This window comes from Centroberyx gerrardi, chromosome 8 (genome assembly GCF_048128805.1).
Source record: "Centroberyx gerrardi isolate f3 chromosome 8, fCenGer3.hap1.cur.20231027, whole genome shotgun sequence".
Classification (NCBI taxonomy): Eukaryota; Metazoa; Chordata; class Actinopteri; order Beryciformes; family Berycidae; genus Centroberyx; species Centroberyx gerrardi.
The window spans coordinates 6,735,914-6,751,493 of record NC_136004.1 but is presented as its reverse complement, the minus strand read 5'-3'; the positions used below and the strand labels follow the sequence as shown (position 1 = coordinate 6,751,493).

Sequence of the window (15,580 nt, the reverse complement as noted above, 5' to 3'; positions counted from 1 at the left end):
CGGTCTAACCCCAGTCTGGGCATTTACTACTAGAATGTGAATTTTTAGCCCCTGAGAGAAATACTTTCGATACCACTGAGATTATGAATTAATGTCAGGAGATACAGGTCTGAAAACATTTAAAATGAAAAAAGTGTGATAACCCTGACTGCAGACTCAATGTCTTTACCACCCATTGTAGGACCTAACCATTCATATCAATGTGAGTGCTGAACAGCACACACACTCCATAAAGCAGCTTTTGAAAAACATCCGCACCAACCCCGAGAGCCTGAAGGAGCTCAGCCGATGGGGACTGGACATCGACAACAACATCCTGATGGTGAGGCCCTGCATTTACATTTGAAGAGTTAATTTCCAAAATGCTGTGTATCCATTGAGGACAAAAATCCTTTTTGGGCTTTCTAGGTACCCATGGCTGAGTTGGGCAGCCACACTGATCCATTGTGTCTGTCCATGTACACTCATTTCAGTTCATTTTCAAGACAGCTGTCCATTGTCCGGACAGGGCTGTTGATGCGTCTGTCTCCGTTTTGATGGACAGAAACTTTTAACACATTTGAACTTCTTTCTGGAATGGATGGATTCGTCGCTATCCATTTAGCCAATTAGAGCCGTTCCTATGTTTGTTTTGGGAAAAGTAGCGGAGAGCACAGACAAGGTACAACTCATTAAAGGATTACAAAAACATAAAATTGAGAAATCCTGGTATAGCGTTGGAATGACTGTAGGTTTTCCAAGTCAGTTTCTTTTTTTTTTCCAACAATATATTTATTGAGTTTTCAACATTTATAAAAGTAAAAAAAAGAAGAAAAAAAACATTATGCAGGGCTGTACGTTAACTTTTTTTGCACATAGCACTTGTGCTACAGAGGTTGATAGTTTTGTAGCACAGGCCACAAAATTGTAGCACGCGTATAAAACGTCTGTTACCATCTCTAAAAACAACCACAAGTAGTGCAGTTCATCACTTAAACAGGTATGTGACTGGCAAAGGACATTGATGTTGCATACAGGGCACACAAAATCCAAACCTTAACAAGAAATGTTTTCAGACAAACATTTTCTTTATTTGCCCATAATGGTAAATTGCAGGGACATAACTGTATATAAAACATCAATATATTACACTTCAAATTAGGGGTGTGAATCTTTGGGAATCTCACGATTCGATTTGATTCCGATTCTTGGGTGTCCGAATCGATTCAGAATCGATTCTCAATTCAAATGATTCTCGATTCAAAACCAATTCTCAATTGAATGAATAGTAAAGGGGGCACTATTTTCAGTCTCTTGCTCCAGTATACTGTGTGCCAAACCATTCACTGGTGTCCTTAGTCCACTGAAATACAATATGAAACATAACTGGCAATTAAGATAAATGGTCCGCAGCCCTTTTATTTTAAAAAGTTAACTGCATTAATTAATTAATAAATTAATTTGAAAGCATCTTACAGTCTCCTGCCTGTATGAGAATAACAAAATGAGGAGGAGGCGGAGTGCTCCACTGTTGTTATTAACGTTATGTCTCCACAGTGGAGAGCAGCCTCTCTGCTGCACCGTCAGCTCCGGGGAAAGCCATCATTGTCCAAGATGCTGAGCGGGCGCAGGGTTTCTGAGGTGAAACGGACTGAGCACCGAGTTATTTTCTTCACCTCAGAGTTGGTTTAAGTTGTTTAATGCTGCAGTGTGTGTTGGTCAGCCGGTCTCGTTTGTTACTGCTGATCGCTGCTCCGCTCTGCTAACGTTAGTTTCTGAGTGACGGCGTAGAAAGTTCACAATATACTTCGCGTTCGTCTCGCAAAGGTGATTATTTAGTCATTAAATCAAAACATGCTTGCAACCGCTTGTCTTTTTTGAAGATGAACTACAATATAACTCTAGCGTGTGCGCGCTGTAGACTGTCTGGGTGCTGCACTGCCCTCGGCGGAAACGGCATAGAGGCAACCGCATAGGAATTATGGGATTGTTCCCTAGGAATTGTGGGAATTGGTGTTGGATGTATGGACTCTACGCAGCCAGGGACATGATTTTTAATCGCAACAACTACCAAGTAGAATAGCGATGCGCCATCAATTCACCTCACACACAAACAAGCACACAAACCCTCACTTCATGACATATATGTCGCACTGTACAGCCCTGTTATGTATGCATACTTACAAATATCCAATATTATAAAAATATAAACATATACATGATATATACATAGATACATACATATTAATGAACAAACAATATTAAAATGATTAAAAATAAATAAATTAAATTAACTCCCATTACATAATTGGTAAAATAATAATAGTAATGACAATAATAAAAAAACACAAAGGGGGTACATTACAATAGAAGCACTTACAATACCTAAATATTCATCACTTATATTGCATTACATTCATCTAAAACAGTTGTTTAAATGACCTCTATTGCAGAGGCTATAATTATCCTTCCCCAGACTCGTCCAACATATGAGATATATCCTTGTCCCTAATATAATTTATAAATGGGCCCCAGATACTTTGAAACCTTTCTTGTTTGTCTTTGAGTGTGCATGTAATTTTTTCCAAAGGTGAACGCAGAGACATTTCCTTAAGCCACTGCCCAATACTTGGTCTGCCGGTACTTTTCCATGTTAATGCTATAGATTTTTTGGCTTGCAAAAGACACATGTCTACAAAGATTTGTTCTCTACGTTTTATATTATGTCCCTCTGGATAGATGCCAAGAACAAAAAACTTAGGTTCCACAGCTATTTGGAAAATCTCCTGCACTACTAATCCAACTTCTTCCCAAAATTCCCAAATTCTTGGACATTTCCATATACAATGGAAAAATGTTCCTTTGTCCGCCCTACCCCTGTTATAAGTCTGGAATGTTGGGATTAAATTTATTGAGTTTTTCTGGTGTAATGTATACCATGTTATTCGATAGCCTAATTTTTATACAAGTAATATTCATACTGGTTTACCAGTAAATAAACAATTTGATAGTATTTCCCATCTTTGCTGAGCAAGAGTTTTAGGAATTAAAGGCCTGTCCCATATAGACGCCTGTCCCAAATATAGGCCGGTTGAGTTCAGTGTTTGAAGCAAATAAAAGCCCGGGCTATTAATTGAAGTTTTACGGTACTGTCATTAACCAATTGTATTGCAGAGGTTTTAAATGTGTGTTAGCGGTTTGAATTTGAGCTTTATTGCATGCCTTATTCCATTCTTCAATTGGTATTTCCTCTTGTAGATCGTCCTTCCATGCTTTCAATTTAGATTCTGAGGATTCTAGTGATCTAGCAATCAACAAGTTATATATTTCCGATATCCAAGTCAGTTTCTTATTTAATTTATAGGCCTACTGTATAGTCTGTCTCTTCTTTTTCTATGAAGTAGCACTGCTTTGAGCAAAGCCTCCTTGGTATGTTTTCTCCTTACTGTATGCCACGCCCACCATGGTGACATTCCAAAACAGCCCAACAGACATTGGGCTTTTCTATGCAACGTTGATAAATGAGGGTCCTGGGCCCTCATTTATCAATGTTGCAAAGGTTCTAAATTCTCTCTTATGAATAAAATTTAGAATGTGCATAAGTACAAAAAAATCTGTATTTATCAAACGTGCGTGCGCACACCTGTAAGTAATCTGCCTTGATAAACACACACTTTCTAAACCACCATCATGCTCGTGCACAGCCACTCATTAACATAAATATATACGCCCCCAGTTGACCATATATGGTGACAGCCTTCCCTTTAAATGCAGCAGGAAATGTCATTGATATCTCCTCTGTGCTCAACACGGCTCGGACAAAGAACGCAGGAGGAAGAATTTACCGATGCAGAAATTGAATTATTAAAATTATTAAAAATTGGTAACTGAGGTTGTGGTAAAGTACTTTCTGGAACACTCGATGGTAGATTAATAAACAAGCAAAAACATACAGCCTGTCAGCAGGTGTGAACGGCATTAAACTGTTTTATCAACAGAGCAGTGGCAGAAAAAAAAAAAAGAAAAAAGTTTGACCTGAATCCAAAATAATTATCGTCAACAAGAGGGACAACAAGCTGCAACAAGCAGAGGACAGACTGAGACCAGCCTGTCCGATGTGGACCGACCACTTTGGATCAAACACTTGCCTCCTGTCGTGATAAATAATTATCATTTTAATATATTTCTCTAAGCATGCAGGTCCTCCCTGATGGAGAAGGTGCGGGCAGAGGTCCAATAAAACAGGGCTTGGAAAACAAGCTCATCGCTTTCAGTTAAAACGTTGGTGCGCTCTGAAAATGCGCTCCATGTGCAATGCATAATGCTCCAAATCATCCATCAAAGCAAGATGAGCCATTTTATGCACACAACAATCATTGGGCCTCATGCAAGAACATTTTTGTATTCTTATCTTAAATTTCTCGTACTTTTTTCGTGAGGTCGACTCGTACGAATGTGCCATGTCAGATTCACCAAACGCTCGTATCTTCAGAAAACAGTCGTAAATGACCTGCGTAAACATGATGAATGGCGTTATAAATTAACGCGTGTTCATGAGAATTGTGAATTTGCATAATTGACGCCCCAATAATGCCATATAAGGTTAGGCGTCCGGCCCATATGTCGGGAAGCTTCATTCATAAAAATTACACAGAAGACTAAGAAGAAGTCTACCAGCAATAGTGGAATTCAATATCGGAATCAAAGGTCCTGCTAATGCCAAGGAATGGGAGAAAATAACCTGTGCTGTTAATGCAGTGTTGTCTGTTGTGCGTCCCCTTACGAAAAATAACTATAGTATTCCTATACATTTTAGATGAATACTAAATAAATATCCCAAGAAAGCTAATTCCCTATAGGAATATTATAGTGATACAACAGAAGACAAAAATACCATGATAAGGTCACTATAAACTCACTATTGAGTACCACAGACACTCTAAGTCCATATCGGAGTATTATAGGAATATTATAGGACTATAGTGATTTGTCGTTAGGGCACCGTCACAGAAATAAAAAAAAAGAAATGGCTTGACATGAAGCTTGATCCATGACTGCAACAGGAGGGGGCCAGGAGGAATTCTCCGTTACACAGACAGATGAAAGAATAGGCCTATACCTGCCATAATTGGTGATATAGCTGTCAGGTGTCCAGCGATGTCGCCCTGGACAGCGATTTGCACCTCAACCTGGTAAGACCTAAAGCCATTTCTCTTTTTAAAGTTTAGATTCACTTGCACCCACATTAACGTTATCAACTGGAGTGAAATAGCCTAGAAATCAGATTTATCTCCCTCTATAATGTATTTCCCACAATACAATCTAACTTTGCCTTTGTCTCATCTGAATGTTTGTCAAATAACCTGGCAAATTAGTGTTTTTTGTTTTGTTTTTGTATTGAGCGCACTTATAGGCTACTATGTAACCCGCATGGATACTTATGAGATTTTATGCGGCTCTGGTAAAATAAATTACGCACTACCTTCTTTTGAAAAAGCCAACAGTGCTCCCTTGCTATTTTTCCTATGACTATAACCACTGTACTGGTTAATCTCAACATGATTATACATCACTTTACAGTGTCATTTATATATTCAAACTCAACATTTCTTCAAAGTGACAGAGATACAATCCATTAGTCAACAAGAAATTTTTTTTTTTTGCTTTGGAGAACGGCAGGTTGATTGTACGTGACTCGTACGACAGGTCTGGACCACTCGTAAATTTTGTTCGTACCTAAGAGAAAATTGGTGAATGCGGCAAGTTCTCTTAAATCGCTCGTACGAGTGATTTAAGAACGAATCTGTTCATACGAGTGGTTCTTGCATGAGGCCCAATGTCTTATTGTTGCCTTTTATGAATGCCTATACCCTGAATTTGATCACCCATACTAATATTTAAAATGATGCCAATTAGTCGATTTAATTCAGTATGCTTAAATGGACTAGATAATATAGTTGAACAATCGGCACTGTCAAAATTGTTTATGAATGGTATAACATGCACTTTTAGTCTCAACTACTGTAGCCTAAGCATTTTTATATTAATCATCATAAAAAGGCCTATTAATTTGATTGTCTGTTCCTGTCGTTCTTGGTGGTCTTTAATTTTCATCCGCTTGGTGCTGTGCGTAAGCATGGTCAGAGCTGTGCTTAAATTCACGCACGTTCTCAAGCATAAGTACAAATTGATAAATCCAACTCTGCTTGGAAATGGTCATACGCATGGTTTACACACATATTTGTACGTACGTACTGTTGATAAATGAGGGCCCTGGTCTTCAGGGATTCATTCTAGCCATCTAATCAGGGACTCAGTTATACCTGGGACTCCAGGTGAATGCAATTAACTATCTGCTAGGATAGAAAACCAGCAGTACTCTACAATGGTCTGGTCTGAGGACCAGAATTGAGAACCACTGCAGTTAGGGATGCAAATTTTCAGAAATTTCCTTAATTGATCGTCTGTCACGTTAATGACCAATTAATCGATTAATCATTATGTAAAAACAGCTTTTGCCATAGAAAATAGAAAATACAAAATGCGTGTTTTTACACCTGTCTTTAGGCCTACTCAACAAGTTACTCAACCAAGCATAATTCAAAAGAGTCGGGACCCCTGACAACGGACGTCAGTGTTTCCCACAGGCTGAAAATGTACTTTCTTTAGGGTTAATTACTTTAAATTGTTTTTACATTGTGTCCAACGGAACCCAACTGGCGGAATATGCAATGAAGTCTCTGCACTGCACTCATGTTAACTTTCTGAGTGTTGAACAGCGTTAGAATTGTCCGATTGAAAAGTATCAAGTTACTCATCACCGTTACAACACATGCAAGTTCGGAGAAATTGTGGAATTTTATATTTTTATGAACGTTTTCAGAACGGGAGACGGACTGTCAGGTTGAGTACAGAGCTACTGCATCGCCAAATGACAGACATGGCATGATGCGCACATTAGACGCATTACAGAGCGATTTAGATCAATTTCTATACATTGATTAACTGTTTATGTTGTGCCGGCCGTGCCGATATTGCGGCGCTGCCACAGTTTATGTATTGGAAACAATGGCACGACAATCTACTGGTTTATTTAAGAATAAGAGCGTATCTACATGGTCAGGGATGAGTCCAGTGCGCAGCCTGGTGACAGTCAGTCCAGCCGCTGAAACACACGCTCCGGGGGAACAGCTGTCCCGGGTCAGGAGGCACAAATAGTGTCGCGCCAACTTCGCCAGCCGGGGGAATGCATTCTCTTTCATTGTGCTTGTAGAGGTGCTGTATTTCAACTTTGTATTACAATGTTTACAATGAACACTGTTGTCTTTTCGGGTGGCATGCTTCCGCCCGCTTGCTTGGCTTTCTTCTTCCTCTGTATAGGCGTTAAATTGCGCCCTTGTGGCGGTAAATCATTTCCGAAAAAAATGAGAAATAGCACATAACGTACATTATCGATTAATATATGCTTGATCGATCAAATTGTTAATGGTGATGAATCAATCGTTGATTAATCATTAACATCCCTAACTACAGTATATCCAGGGATGCAAACAACTCGCTTTTCAGCGAATGTCGCTTTTTTTCACGTCAGTTTGGGTGACTTGTGTGAATCGTCCAGTTTCGAAGAGGTTTTTTTTGGGGGGGGGGGGGGGACGAATCTCCTTAATGATTCCTACAGTGTATTTCTGTCACACTCATATGAGTGAACTGCATTGAGCAAAAAATTCTACTCAACTAGGACCTGTTGCTAGGACCTCACATTACGTCACTGGTTACGTGGTTGTTGCTGGACCGTGGCTGACACAGCGAGGGGGGTCTGGCTGCAGACCCAAGGAGGTTTTACTGTCAGGCCAATCTCCGCTGTCAGGCCAGCTCCACGCTCAGGTCTCTTCTTCGTCAGTTATTTTGAACTCCCAGTACCCGCTCAAGCTGAAGTTCCGTGAAACTCGCCACATTTCCAGGCTTGCCGCCGAAGCGCATTTTCTTTTCAAAATAAAACCCCCGCGAGGCTGCCACAAAAAACACGGTTGTGCGTGGTGAAATCTCCCTAATTAATGATTTAGCAAAATGTTTAAGGGGACAACGTAGGCTATTTTATGACTGTCTTATGATTTGGGGATAGTGCTAACCGGGAGAGATGAAATTTCAGAACAATAGAAGTTGCAGGAGATATCTCATCCTTCCCCTCCGTTTCTAGCTGATGTTTTCATTAATTTTTTTTTTACTGCTTGTTTTCATTCATCATGCATACACTTAATTATTCACACGTACAAAAAAAAATGCAAAAACAGCCCATTAGACACATAATTTTACCCAGGGCCACCAAAAAAAACGTTTTTTGTTTATCTGTCTGTCTCTTATTGATCTGAGTATATTAAATAGAATTTCCTATTTATTTAAGCATATAGCACAGGCCTGCGTCACATGGTTATGTATTACGCTGTCGCATTTTTTTTTTCGACTTCGGGTAGCTCTCACCATACATGTGTTTGCATCCCTGATATCAGTCTTCCTATATAATATTTTTACGATTACTAGCTGTCCTTGCCTTTTGGCTACAGTAAAGATTTATTCTACTCTCCATAGCTCCAGTTATTGAGTGGTTGGTCATACAGGGTATACAGGACAGGACATTGGAGTGTGATGGTTTTCTCTGTTGCAGATTCAAGGCAGAACTCTACCCATGGAGACCATCTGTCTGCAATCGGCATCCTTCGTCACTGGCACTGATGTATCCTGGTCCAGGGAGGTTGTCAGGGATGCTTCAATCAGCTGTGTGAGTTTGGGGGTGCATCGTGGGAAACTTCTGGTGCTGTCTCCCCATTCTGTAGAATTCCATTAAGATCAGACAGATGCTCTAACACAGGGACACACTTAATTGTAAAGCAGAGAAAGCTAGGCAGCAGCTTTAACTTCCGGCCTATGGCATTTTTGTCACAGTTGATGTATAGGTGTTTTGTGCAGTCTTTAATTGTACCGTTCCCCATCTCTGGTTGCTGTGATCGAGGCCACAGTTGCTATCTGCCTTCCTCTCAAAGCTGAGCATAAAGCATCAGAGTGTGACCAGTTATCTTCCTGACCGGCAGGCTTGGCAGATAGCTCGAGGGCTGGTTCCTTTAGTAATTGTGGTTTTGTTTCTTCACCAACTGACCTGTCTTTCACTCAGATCCCCTTGAATGTCTGGGCCATCTTCTACCCACGCCGCTGTGCAGAGCAGGCTGAGGAGCTGGTTTCCACTTTCCACAAGGTGGCCGGGCCTATGGGGCTGCGGGTGGAGCGTCCCATTCGCGTGGAGCTGAAGGACGATCGCACAGAGACCTACGTCAAGAGTATCCACTCTCAGCTCACCAGCGAGGTATGACATACCTATCACTGACGAAATACAGTGTGAGAGTTGCAATTATGTAGATGACAGAAAAGTGCGGTGATAAAACAAATAAAAAGAACTTGTACCTTTCAAAACTGCTATCAAGTGCTTTACAGACAATAAAACAATAACTAAAAATGGAATGGGATTGGTTTTAAACTGTGTTAAAGAACAATAAAACAGGCAAATAGACTATATAAAAGCCTGCTGGTGAAAATGTGTTTTAAGAAGTGATTTAATGTAGAAGTAGGGAAGCGCCAATCAGGATGTTTGGGGCCGATACTGATCACCTTTTGTTTTTTTGTCCTCGGGATTGGCTGATACTGTTCTTTTGTTTGTTTTTTTACTGTTTGATACTGACTGTTCCTGCTGTCTTGTTCCATTTCACTTCTTTCAATTAAATGGAGTTGTAGTCTAGATGTTGAAACTCATGACAAGGCCCTCCAAATATTTTTACATCAGACGAAAGGCAAGTGGCACATTTTTAATTTGGTAGCCTCTCTTTATTTAAAAAAACAAAGAATGAAATGAGAGGCTAATTGTACAATAACAATTTAGGCCTAGGGCTGGGTGATATGGCCAAAAATATTGTGCTACATGCTAGCTATAACTGCTGCAGTGTGACTGTTACATCTCAGCACCTCAGTTTCAACCATCTCTCTCATGTTGGAATGTTAGAATATTGAAGGCAAAATAAACTAGAAGAGTGACAACCGCCAACAGCTGAACAATTCAACAACTTGTTACACCCAAAGATATCATTCCTATAACTTAAATTTTAGGTGAAGTACATTTTTTGACCCTTCAAACATCCACATACAATTTGGAATCAAGTCCCTACTGATTTATTGTTCCTTGAGGCTACTACCACCCATGCAGCAATAAGTAGTAAGTGGCACACCAGGTCCAGTGGAGCAGTTCCCTCCACCCTTGCTGCTACATAATCAGCGGTGTACCGGCACAGAGTTTTGGAGCGCACGCTCTTCTCTCGAGGCACGTGGAGAAATCTGGCTCACGCGTTTTACATCAATGATTGGCTTATGAGATCGGCAAATTTGGAGACCACCAAATAAAGTAACTTGTAATGAAAATCGGATTTAAATAAGCAGCTGATCGATTGGAGCATCCCTATGTACCCAACCTATAATGTAGTCTGTATGCTAAAAATGAATGGTCAAAGTATCACCACTTGTAAAATTCAGTTTTGCGTCATTTTTCTCTTTCACCTCTGATTTCAGCCCAACATGCAGCTGGTAGTCTGCATCCTGGTCGGCAACAGAGACGACCTCTACAGCGCCATCAAGAAGCTCTGCTGTGTTAAAAGCCCCATCCCCTCCCAGGTTTGTCATACTGGTCCAAACGTTCATCCAAGTTCATTTTAATCTGTTTTTGAGTTAAGAAGTAAAGGGAAAGAGACTGAGAGAAATTGAACTGTTTCCAACATAATTTTCCAGTTTTTAAAGCATTTTCCCTCAATAAGAGGTTTTCCCCTAGTATTTCTTGTTAACCCACTCTGGCTTTCACTTTATTACTTACTTGTAGGCCATCAATGTCCGGACAATTTCACAGCCACAGAAATTGAGGAGTGTTGCCCAAAAAATCCTCTTGCAGATGAACAGCAAACTAGGGGGAGAGCTGTGGACTGTCAGTGTCCCTCTGGTGAGTATTATTTATTACTAGAGCAGGAAGCTTAACTTTTTTCTACTGGCTACAGTGGATGGTGTATCCCAAGTGTTGAGTAGCCAGTAAAATTTGCCATATTACTTACATTATTTATGCGTGAAGGAAATGGAGGCACCTTCCTGTTAGACATGGAAGCACTGATGGTTTGTCTGATACTCACAATCCTATCACTGAAAAAGGCGGAAAATTCATTACATTTAGCAGTAGAAAGAAGCTCTGGGGCAATTGATGCTAGGGGATTTATCAGTCTGTCAACAGTAGTAAAAAGTGTACGTGCATTGTTTGTATTTTCACTAATGATCTTGGCAAAAAAGGATTGTCTGGCATTTCTCAATTCTATGTTGTAGTTTTGAAGCTCCTCTTTGTAGATATCATAGTGAACCTGGAGTTTTGTTTTTTGCCATTTACGTTCAGCCTTTCGGCATTCTCTTTTCCGTTGTTTTACAGACAGCATTTCTCCAGAGTGCTTTTTGCTTACCAGAGATTTTCACCTTAACTGGTGCAATGTCATCAATGGCATTCCTAGTTTGACAATTCAAATTTTCAACAAGGTCATTAATACAATGCGCAGTGGGCATTTGTGACATAAATATGGCGTTCATAAAAGCTGCAGCAGTATTATCATTGATGTAGCGTTTTTTAACAATTTTTGGCCTAGCTTGTAGTTCCAGATTTATGGACACATCAAAGAAAACACAGAAATTATCAGATATGGCAACATCAATAGTAGCAGTTTTAGTTATATTGAGACCCCTAGTGATAATCAAGTCCAAGGTATGCCCCCGATTGTGGGTGGGCCCCGACACATGCTGAGACAGACCAAAAGCCTCTAGCATACTAGTCAGCTCTCTAGCATGATTATCATTTGGATTATCAATGTGAATATTGAAGTCACCCGATACAGCCAGACAATCAAAATCTGTGGAGATTTTGGACAGTAGTTCACCAAATTCGTCAAAGAAATTGTTGGACTGTTTAGGTGGTCTATATACAATCAGAAATAAAACTTGAAGAGGACATTTCAAAGTAAAAGCAAGGTATTCAAAAGATGTAAAATCCCCAAATGACACCTGTTTGCACTGAAACACATCAGAGAAAAGAGCTGCAACACCTCCCCCTCTCCTGTCAGCTCTAAAAACATCTAAAAAATTTAAATTGGGGGGTGCAGATTCAATAAGAATAGCCATTCTGCCATTTTTGTCTAACCAGGTTTCAGTTAAAAACATAAAATCAACTTTATAAGTATTAATTAGGTCATTGATCAAAAGAGACTTGTTAGCCAGAGACCTAACATTAAGCAAGCCAAGCTTTATGGTTTTTTGGGCTAGTTTTAGATTATTGGTTACAGGCCCTGAGGCAGGATGTCTGCAATTTGCAATTTGTATGTGGCAGATGTGTTGATTTGCAACTGTATGAGGCTTGAAAATAGTTTTCCCATTTAATGAGAGTTCCATAGAGGTAGCCTGCAACAGTGAGTTTTTAATTATTTTGCCAAGTCATTCTTGCTGGTCAGCAGCTCTAGTTAAGTTTGGGACCTCATAACACCTCAGAACACTAATATGCACAGCCACAGGTTGTGCTCTAACTCTATATTCACACCCTTCACACCCCTAGTAAACTAGTTGTTGGAAAGGTGGCATTTTATGATGGTGATGATGGTGCCACGTTGAAAGTCACAGAGCTCTTCAATACGGCCCATTCTACTGCCAGTGTTTGTCTATGGATATTGCACGGCTGTGTGCTTGATTTTATATACCTGTCAACAATGGGTGTGGCTGAAATAGCCAAATCCACTAATTAGAAGGGTTGTCCGCATACTTTTGGCCATGTAGTGTACGTTGATTGGCTTTTTAAATAGGGTGATGCATAATTTCCACTTAAAACACTACCTCATGTCCTGGCGCTATATGCAACTCATCCAAGATTAACTAATTAGAAGGGGGGGTAACTGAGCGACTTTGCTAGTACTGGCATCTCTACAACCCCAAAAAATGTAACCATGAATTCCTGGGGAAAAGTTGCTGAAATTCTACAATCCAATACTGAAGAATGCACCAGAAATTAGGAAATCGTGGGTGATTTGTTAAAACAAAGAAAAGGTTGGCTAAAACGGTACAAGCTCTGTGCACATAGGCGGATTTCATAGGGTGCAATACTATAAATGACTGGTGTGCATGTGAGACGCAGACAGGTACTGTAATACTGTATTTAATTAAGCACTGTAAATTACCGCTTGTTAAAATGGGAAGTCATATTGGAAGGAACAAACCCGGATCCCAAAGTCATTATACAGATGTTCCTTCAGTCCATGGGAAAATAATTACCCTTTGCTTCACTTGAATAGAAACACCTGATGGTGGTTGGAGTTGATGTCCACCACGACACCAGCAAGAAGAATCGATCTGTCATGGGCTTTGTTGCAAGCGTCAACAGGTAAACTGTCAATGTTTAATACTTTTTCTGTAGCAGTGGAGCTTCGGTAATTTTTCAGTGTCATAGCGACTGTTGTTTTGCTTCTACTCATGGTCCAAGTGCAGGTCTTAAAATGCCTTTCCTTGGATAGTTAATCATAATGAACTAGGGATGCACTGATCTAGATTTTTGGGACCAATACTCATTGCCGAATTCACATAAGCAGAATCAACCCATACAGATGCCAATAGGAATGTGGATTCAATAAAATTTTAAATTCAGAAGGTGTGTTGGCACACACCTACCATTGTGCTTTATGTAGGCCCCGCCGCTTAGGTGAGGGAATTTGAAACTGACCACAAGGAGGTTTATGAAACACATTTGTTACAACTGCATTCTGTAATTAAAGTAAAAACTATTTTGAACCGAGTTAAAATAGGTCTATTCTTTTTACTGTGCACTGTGGTGGGTTAAAATATCACAGCCCTCTGTCAGGCTGGGTAACCAGTATAATCAGTTCATAACCTCCTATGTTCTGACACTTCTGTAGATGTAAAACCTGCTCACTTCACTTCACAGTTGTCAGCAAGTAACCACAACCAGTAAAGCCATATGTAGAGAAATTTGACTCACTTTCTTTTACATCATAGAATTTGTTAATTTTGAGGCCACCAATCTAATAACATAGAAAGTCAGTATCTATCCAGTCTAGCCAATCTATCAGAGCATCCCTATAATTAGCACATTAAATCTACATTAGGACTACGCTTTATTGTGTTTTACAGGAAATTAAACAAAATTATACTGTTAATTCACATTTTCTCTAGCAATGGCAGTAATATTCTTACAGGAAATGCTGATAAGTATCTGATTAGAATTTTTTTCTTTCCCAGCTCGCTGACCCGGTGGTACTCCAGAGTGACTTTCCAGACACCCACTGAGGAGCTCATCAATGGCTTCCGGGTCTGCCTACTGGCCGCACTGCAGAAATACTATGAGGTAAAAAGGACCAGCAGCCATTCGGAGATGGTCTTGGGGTTCAAACCCCCTCCTCTGGAACCACTTCTACCCCTTTTGTTCAAGGATCAAAGTTAATGAGGACCTTCTCCCCCACATATTCCCCACTCTGTGCTCCTCTCAGCTTATTTATTGTCTCAGTAAAAATACCCAGTGGAAGGGAGCAGGGTAATATAACTGAAAATCAAATAATTTGCCTATAATATTGATTAATCATACAAAACTCAAATGAATGATAAATTGTATAAGTCTGATGCTGAAATGATGTTTATATATCACTAGAATTATGAAAAAAATTAAAAGCAGTCAATATCACCAACTGTCACGATATACAGTGCATTTGGAAAGTTTTCAGACCCCTTCACGTAATATTTTGTTATGTTACACCGTTATTCTAAAATGTATTAAATTCATTTTTTTCTTTATCAATCTACACACAATACCCCACAATGACAAAGCAAAAACAGGTTTTTAGAATTTGCACACCACATCGGTGCTGTGGTGGGCATGTACATCTCACTGTCCGCTGTGGATAGCTCTAATCCAGCAACACAACTGACCACACGGCTCGTTGTGTGTCAACTTTGATTAAACTTTAGATCAAGAAAATGTATGTTTAGATAATTTTTGTTAGCATTTTATTGCCTCCTTGTGTACAGGTGAACCACAACCTACCAGAAAAGATTGTGGTGTACCGGGACGGCGTGTCAGACGGCCAGCTGAAGATGGTAGAGCTCTACGAGATCCCACAGCTGCTCAAATGCTTTCAGACCTTCCCCAGCTATGAGCCCAAGCTGGTCTTCATCGTGGTGCAAAAGCGCATCACCACTACCCTCTACTCCTGTGCTACGGACCGCTTTGGCACCCCTCCACCTGGGACTGTTCTGGATCACACCCTCACTCATAAAGACTGGTCAGTCCTAGTGTATCCTACTGATGAAATGGTCAGTAGAGCCTCTTTGTAGTCATGGCAGAATCGGGGCAGCGATCTCTTTTGTCTGCAGGCCACAGGTGGCTGCCAAGTCTCAGAATTCACGTGTACTGTGTTGAAGAGGCTGATAGAACAGGCCGACTAGCCACATCCAAACTTAGTTTGCATTTGGCTGGTGGTTAGTGTAAATT

At 40.2% G+C, this 15,580-nt stretch overlaps 2 protein-coding genes across 2 annotated transcripts in view; one reads left to right on the top strand and one right to left on the bottom strand.

Annotated features, from left to right (window-relative positions):
- The window catches only part of vamp5 (vesicle-associated membrane protein 5), a 198,088-nt gene that overhangs the window by 76,725 nt on the left and 105,783 nt on the right, over positions 1–15,580 (bottom strand). The gene's annotated exons all lie outside the window — the stretch shown is intronic.
- Positions 1–15,580, top strand: part of piwil2 (piwi-like RNA-mediated gene silencing 2) — a 30,295-nt gene that overhangs the window by 13,678 nt on the left and 1,037 nt on the right. Inside the window, exons 14-21 of the mRNA XM_071918662.1 lie at positions 182–322; positions 8,642–8,755; positions 9,146–9,334; positions 10,585–10,686; positions 10,889–11,005; positions 13,374–13,462; positions 14,335–14,440; positions 15,118–15,371. Coding sequence (XP_071774763.1) covers positions 182–322; positions 8,642–8,755; positions 9,146–9,334; positions 10,585–10,686; positions 10,889–11,005; positions 13,374–13,462; positions 14,335–14,440; positions 15,118–15,371 — 1,112 coding nt within the window. The remainder of the gene's footprint in view (positions 1–181; positions 323–8,641; positions 8,756–9,145; positions 9,335–10,584; positions 10,687–10,888; positions 11,006–13,373; positions 13,463–14,334; positions 14,441–15,117; positions 15,372–15,580) is intronic.